Below are 18,205 nucleotides of genomic sequence, written 5' to 3' on the forward strand. Positions count from 1 at the left end.
CTGCCCCAGGACATCGGCGGGGCCTGTAGCCGTGGGTTGCATGTTGGCATAGGGAGCCAAGTTGGGGTCCTCCATGTTCCCGGCCAATGCACCAGGTTGTGCCCGCCTCCGCTCGACCAGGCACTCTCGGGCTGCTCTAGACCGAGTGGCCGTTCTCACTGGCCACGAGCTCACGAGAGGGCCCCAGGAGGTGCCTCGGGTGGTGACGGGAGGCCCCCTAACCTCGCCTGCCACGACTTTGAATGTAACCTCAGTGGTGGGGGTCTCCATTAATGCCGCTTCCCGGGGTCATCGCGCCTTCGGCGGGCACTCAGGGGGCTCCGACCTCCCCTACACCCCGGCCAATCGCCACCTGCTGCTGCTGATCTTCTAGTGGCCTTCCTTCGGCGGCCCCGTCGCTTTTCCGGTCCTGAATCTCCCGGTGGTCCTTATCCCAGGGATCCAAACTACCCAGGCTGAAAGCTGCCTAGGGGTCTCAGCCCTCCTGGTTTCTCGGCTGCCCCTAGCCCATATGGTCCCGAGGCCTCCGCAACACTACAACCACGAGCTAGCCCCAAAAGAGAGCGAAATACTGAAACTAAACTCCAACTCCTATATCACGCCTAGCCCAGGCTCTGACCCGGGTGGCTAAGCCCCGACCGATGAGCTCCCCCTGGCTACCGGCCTGTCAGGAGGCTTAAGGCCACTGACTTCCCCGGGTGCCTACTCCCTGAGCTTATGGCTCCCTCTCTCTGGGAGTCTTGTTCCTGGCGTTCTCTCCCTCGCCGAGTCCACTGCCGGCTCCCCGCTGGCCTGCCTGTCACTTCTCTCGCGGGGCCCACGCTCAATTGCCTCACCGGTTTCGCCACCCACACTCCTGCTACGACTGTAGCCAGTTCCTCCTCCTGTCGTGCTGCCGACATTGTCTTCTTTTTCATGTGCGGCTCCTTTAAGAGCGCAGTCCTTGCTGCTGTAGCCGCAGCTTTCTCTCCCGGCTCCTTTAACGCGGCGGCTCTCTCTGCCGCGGCCGGTGCTGCTATCACCGCCGCTCTCCCGGCAGCTGCTGCAGGTAGCGCCGCTGCCTCGGCTGACCCTGTCGGGTAGGATGCATGTGCCCTGCTGGCATGGGTCCTGCTCTCGGGGTTCCCTGCAGGCTTCCCCCGCCTCTCTCCTGGCCCCGCTTCTGGGGCCGCCTTTTATCTCTGCCGGGCGGCGTCTCCCGCCGGCGTTGCCCGGCCCCAGCTGGATATAAGCGCGGCTTACAAACCACGCTGGCGGTCTCCCCGCGTGCGTGTCCCTGCTTGTTCCGGCCTCTGCGTGGGGTAAGTAAGTGGTTACTTCCCCCCTGGTCCGGCCCCAAGGTACCCTTCTAACCCCGGCGTCCCTGGGACAGGAAGCAATTTCTGCCAGCAGACAGATGTTTAACTTAGGGAATATAGGTACAATGGGATCTAAAGGCAGGTGAAACCAGACAAATTCAAACTAAAAATAGGTACACATTTTAATTAAGTCAATAATTAATAATTGAAACAAGTTAGAATTGGATTCTCCATCAACTGAATCCTTTAAATCAAGGTTGCATATATATATTTTTAAGCAGACAGAACCGGTTCGCTGAGTTAGCTTGAAGTCAAGCACAAGGTAGGGTAGATTTGTACCATATAGACTAATTAAATCAGAGATGCATAATCTTTCAGCAACATCTCATGAAGTAAGTAGTTTCTTATAGAAGCTTTTGCACCTCTGCTTTATAAGGTATATAAGGTGTAAATCTACTCTACCTTCTATTTTTTTTATAAGACATGCTATTGGTTACACAGAAGATACAAACTCTACAATTATATTATTGGAGAAGCAGTTTGGAATGCACCAAGCATGAAATTGGATTATAATAATCCTTTTCGGCCTTTTAAACTATGATTTATGAAGGTAAACTCCTCACTGTGGGATAGCCTAAATCTGTTTGCCTCTAAACTTGGCACCTGCTCCTTGTAAACCTTGGCAGCTATATCAGACATCAGTACTTCAAGTAAAAAGCTTGCCATACATATAAAGACCAATCAGTGATTAACCACTTGGGAAAGATAATAATCAACCCAAGGCTACATTTCCTGGAGTGCTTTTAGTACTATTTTTACCTGAAATTTATGAGTTACAAAGGGAGAAAAAGTATATGCCCCCAAACACAAAATTGCATTGATATGAGTAGGAAACTAGTCCAAAAGAATCTGAGCAGAGTTCTAAAGTTAATCTAATTTACAACCAAATTTAACTGTGTTATCAATTCATCCCTATGAATTAGCTGCAGCCAGCTCTCCATTCAAATTTGCATTCTTTGACTAATGTGGCCACATAATTTCTCACAGGTTTTTACCAACAAAATGTGTTAATAAATGTTCAAAATGTGTATCAAGTTATCACAATGCAGGCAAAATAACTACATAACTTCTAATCAATAAGCTTAATTTTGAAGTCCTAATCCACTTAGTGTTTATGTGATTAGGTTTTGCCTGCAACATATTCACTTTCTTTGAACTGTTTGTAGACTACTGTACTACTGTTGTCTTCCCCAATCTCTGCCTGTGTGTAATCACTAATGATGTTTTATGTTGTAATTACTCACGTGATGGTTCAATGAAATGCTAATCACTGAAAGTATCTATAGTCTTGCCATACAGGAAAAAACAAACAAACAAGTTAACTGAAATTCAAATCAGATTGCTTGAAAGGAGAGCAAGAACAGCAAGAATATAAATTAATTCAATTTTGTAAGTAAAATTTACATTCAGTTTTCATCTTTTGTAACCTATTAAATAACCTAACACATTTTTAATAGTACACTAAAACTGGGTCAAATTCTTATAATAACATTTGCTTCACTTCTGGGAATAGAATATTCTTTTAACTGACCTCCTACCTTAGTATGCCATGCAATATTTCTTTAGCATTCTCTGAAGAAAAATCTATCTACAACTTCAGCAAGTGGTTTGCCTATGTTATTGGCATAAAGGGGGAAAGGGAACAATACCTTTAATTACGGTATATTTGTGGCAGCGCATCCCAGAGCTCTCTCTGCTCAGAATGATTAATGTTTTGACATTTTTGTCTCCTTTTTTTCTGAAATACTCAAGCAGTTATAAGATCACGTTGAACTTGCTGTCCCTGAACTTCCGTAACTTTCTAATCTGAGCATATGCCAATAGCAACCAAAAATTTCCATGCTAAGCTGATGGAAACAGAAGCAGCACGCACAGGAAGCTGAAAGACCTTTTTCCCCTCTCGCTATTCAGCTGCAGTATTTTCAATTTTAATAAAAAATGCTTTGTACGTATGTGCGTGTAAGAAAAAAAGGCTCATTCAATGGTGATAAGATGCTGAAAATGTGATCATGTGCTATAATTTGATGTTAGGGGAGATGGGTTTCCCAATAAACTCTATTTATCAGGCAATCTCTTAATTACGGAAAACAGTAATTCCTGAGACAGAAGCAGTTTACTTATTTATTTTTTAATAGGCTTATCTATTTTGTCAAGTCATCAATTTTGTATAGTGTTATGTTATTATAAAAGCTGCCAGCCATCTACAATCCAATATGCCTCTTTTAATTATGAAGATCTACAAATGACACATCCTGCTGTGACTTCAGAAACATGATGATGTGCAGTGAAGTGAAGCAGTTTTGTTAACTGTATTTCACAGCCGTTTTTAGTGAAAAGTGGTCATAGTCTGTAAATGTGGCCAGCACAACGAAACATATTAAAAAGAAGAAAAAAAAGTCTTACCTTTTAACACCTGCTTTCAGCCCTTACTTCCAACAAAAGATGGCCAAATATTTAGGATTTTACCTAGCACAAAAACGTCAGAAGCAATGTTATAATAAAAATATATCTTTTTTAAAACTTGTAACATCTGTCTCTACTCGTTACACCAATGTAATCACCATTGCCCAGGTGAACTATTTCAGACATGTAGTTTGATTACCATAAACAAGAGCATGAGCATTTGCTCAGACAACTAAAGGGAAGGGTTCTGCAAAATCAACACTGTCAGGTCAAAAAGTACTCTTTTATTAATATGAAGGAATTTGATCAGCAGTCCTTAGCAAGTAGCTGTGATGTTGGAGAAGTAAATAGTTATCACTAAGATCAAAATCAAATGAAAAACAACCTCCCCCTCCCCCACAAAAAAATAAAAACCCAAACAAACCAAGATAAGCTGAAAGATTTTCCTAACAAGAAGGAACAGCCATCTAACCTTAAGGATTGCAGGCAATCTGTCAGGTGGTCGAAACCAAATAGCTGCTAGACAATAGGAGGCAGATAACTACCTAGGTATAGACAATGACAATTTAAATGAATCAGCAAAATAGAGAACAAGCAACCTGGGATTGTGATTAAGGCAGGAGAAATGGGAGAACAGATGGAAGTATAGGACAGGAGTAGGCAAGGGTGCCAGAGTGGCACATGAAGGCATTTTGCTTGGCACATGGACCTTGAGGCAGAAGGGAGGGAGGGGGCTGGGGCTGCACTGCCACAACAAGGATCAGGCCCCTTGCTGCTCCCCCACCGTCCACCCTGGCACACCAATGTCTTATAAGCCAAGTTGGCAGGTGTTTTCGGCACATTGTCCAAAAATATTGCTGACCCCTGGTATAGAATGAAGCTTGGGGACTTTATTCAAAATACTTTGGGACCACTTAGGATTTTTGGCTACATTCACAGTAGTTTATTTATGAAGCATTCAAGTGAATTGGTCAGGAGGCAATTAATATAAACATCAATAAAGAAAGGTAGAGGAACATTATATTTGACTGTAAATTAGCTGATCTACTCTTGTGTGGTCTTAAAGGAACGTGCATACAAACATGCATATGTAGAGAAGATTGGACAGTATTGCTGGGAGTGCATTTTTATTATTTTATCTCTTTAGGCTGACTACATGCAACTACCTTAAAACACAGCATACATGTATACTGGTTAGAAGAATCACTCTGCTTTACATAAATCCAGCAGTCGTGCTGAGTAGATTCCTCCAAATTCAAATTAATTTTATCCCATTCTTAAACATGTGCATACCTTCCCTCTTTTCTATAAGAGGAAGCTGAATATTCAAAACAAATCTGTGTGTGTGCATGCGTGCGCACACCCCCCCCCCCATACATATACACAGATACACATGCACATGGCTCATGAGTCAGGAATATTTACCTTATACTAAACATTTGCTTAAAAAAAACGGGGAAAAAAAACCCAGATTTCTGTATTTGGGTATGGATTGTATTTACACTTCTATATTCTCGAGCAAAGGTTGAAATTGATATGTGAAGATTTCTAAACAGGAAACAAGAGAGGTTAAACCTTTCGATTTATTTCTGTTGATTTTACTTATTACTAGACAAAGAGTATACTACATTTTTTCCTTAGAGAGATAGATAATAAAGCAATCTTCAGTTCAGGATATATATTCATATCTATCACGGTATGCATAACTACTTTCAATACTGACAAAGAAACTGCTAATAGTCTATATTTACTTGATAAGTCAACATAGAATCATAGAACCAGAAGGGACCTGTAAGATCAAGTCCTCCCCCCCACCATAGGCAGGAAGTTATTGAGCTCAGACGAGCTCAAAAAAGTGCATGTCCAACCTCAATTATCTTGAACATCTCCAAGGATGGTGACTGTACCGCCTCTGCTGGGATCGTGTTCCAGATTCTGGTGACCCTTAGAGAGAATTTTTTTCCTTATGTCTAGCCTGAATTTACTCTCTATTAGCTTATGCCCATTGGTCCTCATCCTTGTCCTTCCTTCAAGTGCCTTCCTGAAGACTTGCTCCCATAGATCTTGATGCTCACCCCTGACATACTTGTAAGCAGCTATCAAGTCACCACTCAGTCTTCTCTTATTCAGACTGAACATGCCCAATTTCCGGAGTCTCTCCTCATAGGGCCTATCCTCCATGCCTGTGAAAATACGGTTGGCCCTTCTTTGTACCCTCTCAAGCTTATCCATATCCTTCTTGAAGTGCGGTGCCCGGAACTGGATGGAGTACTCCAGCTGAGGCCTCACTAACGCCGAATGCTGGGTGGACCACCACCCATCATGTAGTTATGATGAGGGTTCTTCTTACCCAGATGAAGGAACTTGCACTTCTCCCTGTTAAACTTCATCTGATTCTGTTTCACGCATGAATCCAGTCTGTCAAGGTCATCCTGGATCTTTACCTTATCCTCTGATATGCCTGCATTTCCCCACAACGTGGTATCATCTGCGAACCTGATCACTGAGCTTTCCACCCCCTAGTCTGAATCATTAATAAATATATTAAAGAGCACAGGTCCAAGCACCGATCCCTGAGGGACATCACTGGAGATGGCCCTCCAGGATGAGGCATTCCCATTGATTACAACTCTCTGGGAGCAGCCTATAAGCCACTTGCCCACCCATCTCACTTGTAGATTGGTCCAGCCCAGTACCCTCCAGTTTGCTTGAGAGAATCTTGTGGGAGATGGAATCAAAGGCTTTGCTGAAGTTTAGACGTCAACCTCATGTCCCTCATCCAGATGGCTAGTTTCCTGGTCGTAGAAGGACACTAGGTTTGTCAGGCATGATCTACTCTCAACAAAGCCATGCTGGTTGCTTCTTAACATCCTGTGGGTTACCAGCTTGTGATGGATGGTCTCCTTAACAAAGTTTTCAAAGACTTTACCCAGGACTGAAGCCAAGCTGACCGGTCTGTAGTTTGCAGGGCCATCCCTTCTTCCCTTTCTTAAAGACAGGCACCACACTGGCCCTCTTCCAGTCATCCAGGACCACTCCCAAGTTCCACAACTCTTCAAACAATTGGCCAGTGGTGCTGGTATAAGCTCAGCCAGTTCCTTCAGGACTCTCAGGTGCAGGTCGTCTGGCCTAGCAGACTTGGAAAATGTCCAAGTGTTGTAGGAGATCCCTCACTTGTTCAGGACTGATTACATGTAATCTGTTGTCTTCCCGACGTTCCCTGGGCCTCCGGTCAGGTGAATGGCCCCCATTTGATTTCAGGAATACCAATGTAAAGTATGTATTTAAGAGTTCTGCCTTTTTGCGGGCACCGACTGTGGGCTGCCCCCGAGTATTCAGTAGGGGTTCCACAGTGGATCCTGATTATTTCTTGCTTTCTATGTATCTGTAGAAGGACTTTTTGGGTTTTTTTTATACCAGTTGGCAGCTTGATTTCCATGCCTGCCTTAGCTTTTCATGTTTTGTATCTACAGACCCTGGTGATACAGGTGTATTTTTCTCTGGTTGGTTAGCCATTCTTCCATTGCTTATATGCTTCTTCTTTCTTTTTCCATAGCTCCCTAATATCCCTGTGGAGCCAAGCAGGTTTCTTGGCTCCTTTCCTGCTTTTTGTCCATGTGGGGATAACATGTTTTTTACCCTTGAGAATTGCCTCCTTAAGGAAGCACCATGGTTGCTGGACTCCCAAATCATCCAGTTGCTGGTTGTAGAGGGCCTCACCAATTAGCCTCTTGGGTTTGCCAAAATCTTCCTCCCTGAAGTCTAGGATTTCTGTTCTGCTGACTGGTTTCCCATTCTTATGCTGGATGGTGAACCTCATCAAGTCATGATCGCTGTCGTCCAGAGTACCACTAATCCTCAGGTCACCTATGACATCCTCCCCCGTGGTCAGCACTAGATCTATAGTGGCCTTACCCCTAGTAGGCCCTTCCACAACCTGTGTCAGAAACGGATCATTTATCATGGCCAAGAAGTTGGCTGGCCTGCTGGAGGTGGCTGAGTGGTCCTCCCAACAGATGTCATGGCAGCTGAAGTCACCCATGACAATCATGTCTCTAGTTCCTGCTGCCTCAATCAGCTCTCCGGAGAATACCTAACTGCACTCCTTGTCTTGGGAGGGAGGCCTGTAGTAGACTCCCACCCTTAGGTGTTCCTCTCCTGAACTCCCTTGTAGCTTGACCCAGAGGGTCTCGAGGGACTTCTCCCCGCTATCAAACCTGACCTGCATGGAGGGGTACCACTCTTTCACAGAGAGCCACACCTTCTCCCTTCTTCCCAACCCGATCCTTCTGATAAAGCCTATACCCCTCAATATTCACTGCCCAACCATGTGTGCCATCTGTCTGTCAACCCAATCAGATCGAATTCCTCATCCACCAGAAGGAGTGCTAGTTCCTCCTGTTTATTTCCTATGCTTCTGGCATTCCCATAAAGACATCTAAGCTCTCTCCTAGTTGCCTTAGCTTTTCTGTCACACCACCTGTGTCTCAATACGTCAGTGCTTATCTGGACTTTCACTGCTTGAACACCTTCCTGTGTGTCATTGTGGCTAGAGGATTTGTGCACAGCACTGAAACCTTCTTCCCAGATGTGCCTAATTTAAAGCCCTCCTCAACAAGTTGGTGACTCTTGTGGTGAAGAGCTTCTCCCTTCTGCCTGTGAGATGAATACCTTCCCTTGCATGTAGACTGCTGTAGCTAAACTGCGTGCTAAGGTCGAGGTATCCAAAGCCCAAACAGTGACACCATCTCCTAAGCCTGTGGTTGACCTCCTTGATGCACTCCTCCCTCTGACAGCCATGGCCTCTGACTAGGAGAATTGAGAAAGCCACTTGTGCTTCTAGGTCCTGAGCTTCCCATGATCCTCCTGATTCACCTGAGCTTCCCATGATCCTCCCAGGGCTACTTCTTGCTGCATCATTGGTGCCCAAGTGGACAAGAAGCACGGGATAGTTGTCAGTAGGGTGGAGCACTTTAGGGATCCTTGCCATAACATCTCTGATCCTGGGTCATGGAAGGCAACAGACATCTTGAGCAAAGGGGGCTGAATAACAAATGGCTCCTTCTGTGCCCTGCAGCAAGGGGTCTTCTACAACTATCACCCTACGTTGTTTACTTGCTGGGGTCAGCCGATCCCATATAGATGCACCTTTCATCAATGGTGTGAAGGCTTCGTAGCTGTTGTGCAGGGTTATTGGTGGGACAACTGATAGACATGTGGCTTCATTCCTGATGTCACCAATGTCCACCTGCTGTCGGTATGGGCATCTCGTTCAGGCCCACTTTTCTACCTGGTCTCTGTGGCTTCCTTCTCCAGGTGAAGGGCCAGGAAGTAAGCATCAATCTCTGCCTGTTTGCATGACTGCCTGGGAGGGAGGGGGGTGGAAGTGCCATGGGGCGGGAGAGGGGACGCTGTGCCCTGCTCAGATCATCCCGGGGGGTGCAAATGTAGGCATTGGTCCCCAGGCACTGGAGACCCACCATGCACCACTATGTTTTTAACACTAAAACAATTGATTTGCTTTTCCTTGTGTAAAAGAGTAAACACAGAGAACAGATATTTCAAACTGTTAATTTCAACCATTGTAAATATTTAACAAGGCAGAGAACATTGAGATTATCAAAGAAGCAGCACCAAAAAGGATATGCTCATCTTTTCCACAAACTTATCGTGTGTATCTTCTGTTTTAGGGAACTTCTCAATGTCACTTTCTAGACGCTGGATCTGATGTTCCATCGTATCAAGGCTGCTCTTGAGACACTGAGCTGAAACTAAGATAAATGGTACAATAGATCAGAAAAATATACCAGATTCTGATTTAAAGGGGAAAAGGTATTAGTAAAGTATTGTTGAGGCAAAGAGAATAATTCCATGAAACAGATTCATTTTTTCTGAATTACTGATCATAAAAATTCTACCCACCATAAAATAAGTGAGTGCATATAATGTAATATAATATACCAAATCATCATGTTTAATGTGGGAGTGTGACCATTTTATTCAGTCATTAGTTCAAATGAATCCATTTCGATTTAAATTTATTGACAGAAATTGTAATATTTTATTCTTTTAAATCTAATCTGAAGATTAAGGAGAAACTAAGTTTCAAAGACATTTTATCTTATGAATACATGTACTTGGCTACACTAGTGATTTAAGGAAAAATTATAGAAAAGAGATTAAATATTTTCCTTTCATGAAATACACTATTTCTATAAACCAACATCTGTGAAATTTCTTAGCTCCTAAAATCTACAAAAATATGGGTGTTGTTGATACATTAAACAAATACAAGAATAGAACATATGGTAAAACAGTAAAAGAAAAGGAAAAAAAAACCCCATACACTTCACCATAGTATCTCAGCATGCCTGTTAACACTGTATTCACTGTGGCTTTAATTACCTTTTAAATTCTTTACACTTTCTTTGTTTCCACTTTTCCACTTAGAACACTAACTAGCTATCTTAAGTACCATGTTCAAAATACTTTAGCATTCCATACTCATTTTTCACTTCTTCCAGCCAGATAACTTTAGACTTTTATTTTTGTTTTACTTGCCATAAAATATATGCATGCCTGCCACTATCTAAGATGACAATTTTCTGGGTTTGTTCTCTGCCATCATGACAGCTGTGAGGGAAGGAGGGAGTATTTTGGGGTTGGGGTGGTGTGGTCCCTAGGGACACGAGCCAACCCATTAGGCCTAATCTGGATCTGTAGCTTGAGCATCTGATACCCGTTTCCAGGTAGACAGGGAAGCCTGCAGAGTACACTAGGATATTAAAGGCCTAAAGTTCAAGGGGATAACTTGAAGGGGATGACACATCCTTGGAGAGCACCAGAACTATCACACCTTGAAATATATGACCAACAGATCGAGGGAGGTGATGCTCCCTCTCTATGCAGCATTAGTCAGGCTGCAGTTGGAGTACTGTGTCCAGTTTTGGGCACCGCACTTCCAGAGGGACACGGAGGATCTGGAAAGGGTTCAGAGGAGGGCCCCGTGCATGATTAGTGGTCTCCATGAAAGACCCTATGAGAAGAGGTTGAGAGATCTAGATCTCTTCGGCCTATACAAAAGCCGGCTGAGGGGTGACCTTGTAGCTGCCTATAAATTTATCAGGGGAGGACAGCAGGGAACTGGGGATGCACTGTTTACCAGAGTGCCCCAGGGAGTAACTAGGAATAATGGGTGCAAACTAGTGGAGAGTAGATTTAGCAATAAGGGTAGCCAGAGTCTGGAATGGGCTTCCAAGAGAGGTGGTGCTACCACCTAACTTGGAGGTCTTAAAGAGGAGGCTTGACAATCACCTGGCTGGGGATGTCTGACCTCGGTCCTCTTTCCTGCCAAGAGCAGGGGGTTGGACACGATGATCCACTGGGTCCCTTCAGACTCTATAATCTATGAATCTATATATAAATGTTTCCTGGCTGAGTACAGATGATGAGAGGACAAAACTCAAACACAAGAAACAGGAAAACAAAATTAATATACATCAGCTCATACAAATTGAATTCTTCATTTGTTTGGAAATAGCAACCAGTAACTAGGCTTTTATTGGAGAAGCTCTGAAATATCTTGAACCTTAACTAATCTAACAGTCATTCATAATTTGTCTTAGAATGCCTGCTATTTAATGAGATACAATGAAACAAGAGGCTTCATTCCCCTGCTTCATGTGGGTAGAATGCAGAATGTGTGACATCACAATGTCCAAGATGTGCAATGTGATATCAAAGGAAGAAAAAAAAATCAATTCACTTCATGACAACATAAAAATGAAGTTGGAGTATGAAAGACATTGGTCAAAAGTTTCCAAGAAAAACCCAAACTTCTTCTAAAACACAAACAGAAACAAACAATAAGGCAGGTTTTTCCATAAAGCCTCCTTTTAAAATTTCTCTCATAATGTATAATAGGCAATTTTGGCTCAGTAATAATCATTAATAGCTTATCTAGAAGGTTAGAGAACTAATTTAGAACCGTGTTCTTCCTTTTGATGTGCATCACTCACTGTTCCAGAAACACGGTGTGGAATCAAAACAACAGATTTTCCAATGTCAATCTTCATTTCCATAAAAAATAAGTAACATTTGATGTGGCTTCAGTCAGATTACTCCTCAATATTACAATCTAAATGTCTGGAATTATGTGTTTTACCATTTTTCAAGAAGACTTCTGAGAGGAAAACTACTGTTTTTTTTATAGTTGCCCTCCACATAGTTGCCTCCAAGGCAGATATCTGTTGTCCATTTAGTCTCTCTCATGGTATCTCACTGTGAGGGGTGGGCCCAGAGGGGGTGCAGGACTGCAGACACACACCTTTTTTTTCTGTGCACTGCATGTGCAGGGAGTTCACTGGCATGTCAGCAGAGCTCCTACTCGGAGCTCCTCATGTACCACAAACCCTTATGACCTCACCAGCTGATTGGTGATGGGTCTGTACCAAGATTCTTTTATCAGGACCCATTTTACACTGGTATAAATCTACTGAAATTAATGTGGTTATTACTATCAATTTAAATTGACACATATATGTTTGGAAAATGAAGTAAACACCACATTCTAATGCAGTTATTTTATTTAACTTCTATAGCTCCTTTAACATAATAGGTTAATTAACTGAAAATATACCAGGTGAGTAAAAGATTCAGCGAACAAAAGCAGGCCTAGTCCTTACAATGAACCTTACTATTCACATCATCTAAGTTGAATGCTGTGCCCATGTAGATATTCCTTAAAGTCACTATCAAGGTAGTACAGGATAAACATAAAAACAACTGCTGGAGTGGCCTGCACAATAAAGAATCGAACTGCTTACAGCTCTATTACTTTTATCGTTTTTAGGGTATTGGGCCTGAAAAGGAGCATCAATATTGGTGCTTGAACTGAAAAACTTGTTTGAATTAAAATAATAAATACATATTTGTCAGGAATTTGGATAGGGAGATAAACAGCATGGAAGTAAAATGTGCTAGAATTGAAAAAATAAATTAAAAGAATGCACATGGTTATTTGGTTGGTAAAGAGAGAATAGTAGCTGGTAAGTAAATTGGCAACTTTATAACAGATAATAAAGTTTAACTGTTTTCAACAATTTGAAAAAATTAGATGTATAACTGCTTCGTAAGAATGGTTGCTTACTTTTGTGTCTGAAATTTAAAAGTATGAAGACAAATGCTGCAAACAATGACAAGCATTATGGGCTGCTGTGATTAATTAAATGAAACAGGGGACACAATTTTTTTGGTGGAAAACAGTTCAGATACAAGTCCAAGCTGACTGTCAGTCTAAACCAGGACATGAGAGGGCTATATGGAATAGTTTTACTTCCCAAATGGTAAATGCCCAAGTTCCATTAAAGGATGGAACAAATTAATTGTAATAGTTAAGATATATGAGAGTTCATATAAAATCCTTGAAAGTCTGGATTACTGGGATGTATATGTAAAGGAATTAATGAAGCCAGACCTTGAAAAAGAAAGTATCATCAAATAAGTGGATATGCCTAAAAATAGAAAACCAACCCCAAAACACAAATGAGTACTTACTTTGCCAAAGGCTCCTAAAAACTTCAAGCATGTAAGCAAGAAAACTGCCTACTACTGATAAAATGGTTACTTAATCATCAGTAAACAAGTGCAACCCTCATATTCTGTATGCAGACTGAATTTTGTTTCTATGTCTGGCAGTATTTTAAACCTCAGCTCCTGGATAAAGATGTAACAGCAAGATGAAAAACAGATTGTACTATACAATTAAAATAATGACTGACAACATTGAATTCAGTACTCAGACAGTTGCATTAAAAATGTAAGCGGAGAAACAAAGAGACAGGGTGATGGTGACTTCATATAAAAAGCCTAAAAGCTAAGGAACTTGATCAGGAAATGTGACTTGGGTTTCAGACTTTCCTCACTCTGAAGGGGTTTAAACCTACTACATTTTTCACCTCTCAAGGGAGTCTAACCAGCAAGGTTCCTGTTGAAGGTGGCCCACTGCTCAGAAACATGTGCAACATGTATATGCAGAAAAAGAAAGCAAGAATGGGTTTGTTAGTACAGCAAGGAGGGCCACTATAACAGGATGGAGGAGAGGAGGATGAAGAGAAAATCCTGGGTTCTAGTCCCTGCTCTGAAGGGATGCTCTTGCATTAAAAGTCATTGGATAAGATGCATAAACAGAAGGGGGAGCAAGGAGCAGAACTAATGAGAAATTTGTTATGATTCCTGAAAAGTGTTGGACTAGTAAAGTTTGTTTTGTCATAATTAAGGCAAAATACTCTACACAAGCAATACAATTTCCTTAAACAGGTGGACTTTGTCATCAGTGTGGGTAAGACTGAACCACTTTTCTATCAGTACTCTCAAGCTGACTGTCAGTCTCAAGGAAGCACAACAAACATTAGTTCATTTCTCAGTCTGCCAGTGTCTGCACATAAAATAGTCCTCTATACTTCCACATTCAATTTTGCTCTATTATACTTCATATGAAAGGAATCCTCTCAGGTTTGCCAAGATAGCTTTTTCTGTGTTTTCTTTCAAGTTATTTGTCATCTGTGGAATGCTTTCAATGTGTCATTCTTGAGATTAGATCCATTGATCTAATCTCAACTGGCCAGGGAAAATTCTGGTACAATTACCAAAGTCTGCAGAGTGTTATTTCTACAAATTGGTATTGGTTGAATTACAATAGTATTGATATTAATAAAACACATGAAGAAAATATTTAAAGAAGAAGAAACCACAAAGAAGGTATTTAAAAATCTGGTAACTCTCATACAGAATGCAACAAGTACAAAATCAAAATCCATATTTGTATTATAAAATCTACATGTTCCAGTATTCGGACAATAGAGCAGTCATCTAAGCATTTTTATTTTCATATGTTAAACTCCTGATGCTGGAACTCCCAATATAAAACACCAAAAATTACCACTTACAAATGCAGTCTCAGCAATCAATGACAGGACTGAGCAATTAAATAAAACATCCACTTAACTATTTGCACTTAAACACAATTTAAACTGCAAAGAAATAGTCTAGAATTATTTGACATTGGGCATTATGTAAGAGTATTGATTTGCCTCAAATAGGAAGGCCATGTATGAAGGCCTCTAAAACTTTTCCTGTATAGCAGAAAACCAGTATTAGAACACATTTTTGTAACAAGTGCTGCCGGTGTGCAATCCACTCTTCACTCCATAAAGTCGGAAAGTGTTCTTTAATGAATAGTCTGCATCTGCTCATTTACATTATGCACATCTTGGTGCCATTTCATTTTCCTTCCCTTAGTACAAGTCTTAGCACATTCCTAATTACACTATATACCTGAATATTTATTTCAGAAGCCTAGCATTACATCCTCTTTTCAAGAATATATTTGTACTCTCTCATATTCTGCTCAGTGAAGTGCTAATTGAAACATGAGCCTCTTAACCAGCAAAATTTCAACAATATGTTTTACTTCCCATTCTTAATCTTTACAGAAACATTGACAAAGTAGAACTAGGTGACCCTTTTTTGATCTTGAAATACAGAGTTTTTGCTGCTAGATTACTACTTCCAAGATGATTATCCAAAGACAAAATCTTTTGGTCATTATTGACACACAGCAGGTTGAAGTTATGACTAGACTGCACATACCTTTAGACTGAAATTCTTGATCCATCTAAAGAGCAAATAAAGAACATAAAGCAATAATACAGATTCCATATTATCAATATGTATCTCTTGTGGCTGAAAAGGTCAAAATGTTAAAAGCAAAGGGTACTTCAGTCTAAAAGCTCATTCAAAACTGACTTCTCTGCTGAAGCTATTAATGGGGCAATTAATTGGTGCCAATATTAATTGGGTGGGTTATTTTTCATAATCTGATAGAGACACCTGATCAAAGAAAAATAAAACTTGAGCTAGCTAATAATTTGATTCCGACTAAAACTACTAATTTAAGTTTTCACATACAATTCATCTTTATTTTCAATCCACGAGTCAAGCAGTTACTTCACCACAGCCCCTGTCAATAGCAATTGGCCAAGGAATAGGTCAGACATTTTGATAAAGTTAAAATCACACATTATGCTTTCTTTTATTACACCATTTCTTACTGTGTCATAAAAATGAGAAAATACAATAATTTTTAATAACAATGATTAATCAATAGAGAGATATTCACTAACCAACAATTTCAACACTTGTTAGACCTCCAATTCTGGTCATTTCTAAAATCTCTAGATTCTGAAGGGATTTTGCTATGTAAGAACCTCAACTTAGATTTTTAAGGAAATTTCTGATGCTCATATTTGCAGAGGAGAAAAAAAGCACAAAAGCCTAACTCTAATCTACTTTAAGCACACACATGCATGCACACGAAAAGAGAACCTGGGGATCTGGGACAGAAGTTCAATAAACCAATTTAACCTAAATCAGTTGTCTGATACTACATCCACTCAGATTTATTTTAAACTGGTTTTCACCATTTTGAAAGTGGTTTATGTGTATTGAACTTCTGTTGTGTTACACATCTGAACCGGTTTCTGATCACGTATACTTATAGAATTTTATGTGCAACTTCTGTCCCTAGCCAGAATGACGCAACAAAAAAAATCTTAAGATTTTAAAGCCTATTGTATGATTGTTTGACGGCTTATCTACTGATTTTTGAATGTCTGGGACTGGGAATATACCTATCAAAACATCAAAATAAATGGAAATGACTTATAATGCAATATTGATTCTTAAAACATTGAATGGGTATCAGAGGCCTTCACTCTCTATCTTAACATTCACCTTTACTTTTGTGTTTATTTTAATTTGCTTTTTTATTTCTTGGTCAAATTACTATATTATAATTCAGATCCTGAGTTCTATTTCTTATTGAAACCAATGTACAAAGTACCATGAAAAAGTACTTCCAGTCTATGATGGAAACCTTGTAGGTTGAGGTTAAATACAGAGACAGCTTAAATACAGAGATTGTTATTAAGGCATGAAAGCATCCTTAAATGGATTGCCTAACCTTTTCCTTACCAAGCTCTGGATGGCTTTGTTTTAAAATGTAATTAATGGGCATGGGGAAAAAGAGAAAACGATATCAATAGCTACTCTGCTCTTTCCTAAAGAAAAAAAGGACATTTTGAGGTAAATTAGCTGGTTTACTTAGCTTTTGCATAATTATAAAGGATCATTAGAAACAGAGAACATTTTAGTGATGGCCCTTCCTGTTTTTAATCCAAACTATTTTGGTTTTAATGAGCATGATCTACTCTTAAAGGTAAAAGTTCTTTAAATGAGCTGTCTAAGCTAAATCTTTCCAATTATTCAAATGTGAAAGGATTATTTAAACAGATAGGGAATGACAAGAAAAGTTTAAAGATATATGTACATTCTGCCAATCTTACTTATCACTAAAAAATATAAGATATAGCATAATGTGTTCTCCTGAGAAGGGCAGCACTACCATTATGGCCTTCCTATATTGGACAGGACATATGACATCTGTCTTTCTAACCAAGGAGAAATAACCTGGACTCCCTCACAAAATACAATCAGCTGGAGGGGGACAATAAGAGGTAATGTTAAGGTACATACATTTCCTTCTCAGCTCTGCTAATAAACTGTAAACCCAAGGACCAATATACCAAATGAATCTGCTATTTCAGCAAGACACTGCAGAGCCCAAACTGTAGGTAACTAAGTCTACTCAGTGTTTAGCTGTTATTAAAAAGATTCTTCCCCATCTCCATTCATAGTACTTTCCCAGCAAGTGCCTAAGAAGCATTCAATTCAAAATGCCACACAGATAAAAATACCCCTCATTTTACTGGAAAGTACTTGATCTATTTATGTTTGCAATGAACTGAGGTCAAATTTCTGTCACACGCAAAATAGGGAAGAGAGGAGAGAGACTTTTTAGAACTATTTATTTTACAAATATTAAAAACAAATGTGAAAGTGCAAATGTTTCTGGCTCTCCCAGGTGCCAGCCCAAAATACTTGTTGGCAACAAAAAACACCATGTGCCTGGAGACTGAAACACCCTCCTCTGTGCTCCTTATGGGGTTACACATTTAGGACCAGCTGTCCCTCTTTCACCAGAAAGCAGAAGAGTTGGAGAGCATCATCAGAGATGGCCCCTGTCAGCCAGTTTCTGCGGCTTTTCAGGATTGCCATCTTGGCCTGGCCCAGCTTGAAACTGGAAAGGCAGATTATGCTTCTCTTGGCCATTTGGTAGGGTATAAAGAAGGTGAACAGAGTCTCAGAGAAGTCTAAGTCCAGTGTGTCCCAAAGAAGGTGCTGTGGGGAACACAGAGTGGTTGCAACCAGGGTCAGTCCAGGAAGGTGTGGAAACGAGTCTTCTTTACCTCTTCCTTGCAGTAAGGTCAGGCCCCTTACACCACCAGGTACATAGCAGACAAAACTGCTAATGGCCAGGACCCCAT

General features: G+C 40.9%; 1 protein-coding gene across 1 annotated transcript in view; it reads right to left on the reverse strand.

Moving 5' to 3' along the window:
• The window catches only part of DIAPH2 (diaphanous related formin 2), an 840,428-nt gene that overhangs the window by 293,441 nt on the left and 528,782 nt on the right, over positions 1 to 18,205 (reverse strand). Inside the window, exon 25 of the mRNA XM_059732728.1 lies at positions 9,407 to 9,532. Coding sequence (XP_059588711.1) covers positions 9,407 to 9,532 — 126 coding nt within the window. The remainder of the gene's footprint in view (positions 1 to 9,406; positions 9,533 to 18,205) is intronic.

Source organism: Alligator mississippiensis, chromosome 8, assembly GCF_030867095.1.
Source record: "Alligator mississippiensis isolate rAllMis1 chromosome 8, rAllMis1, whole genome shotgun sequence".
NCBI classification, from domain to species: Eukaryota; Metazoa; Chordata; order Crocodylia; family Alligatoridae; genus Alligator; species Alligator mississippiensis.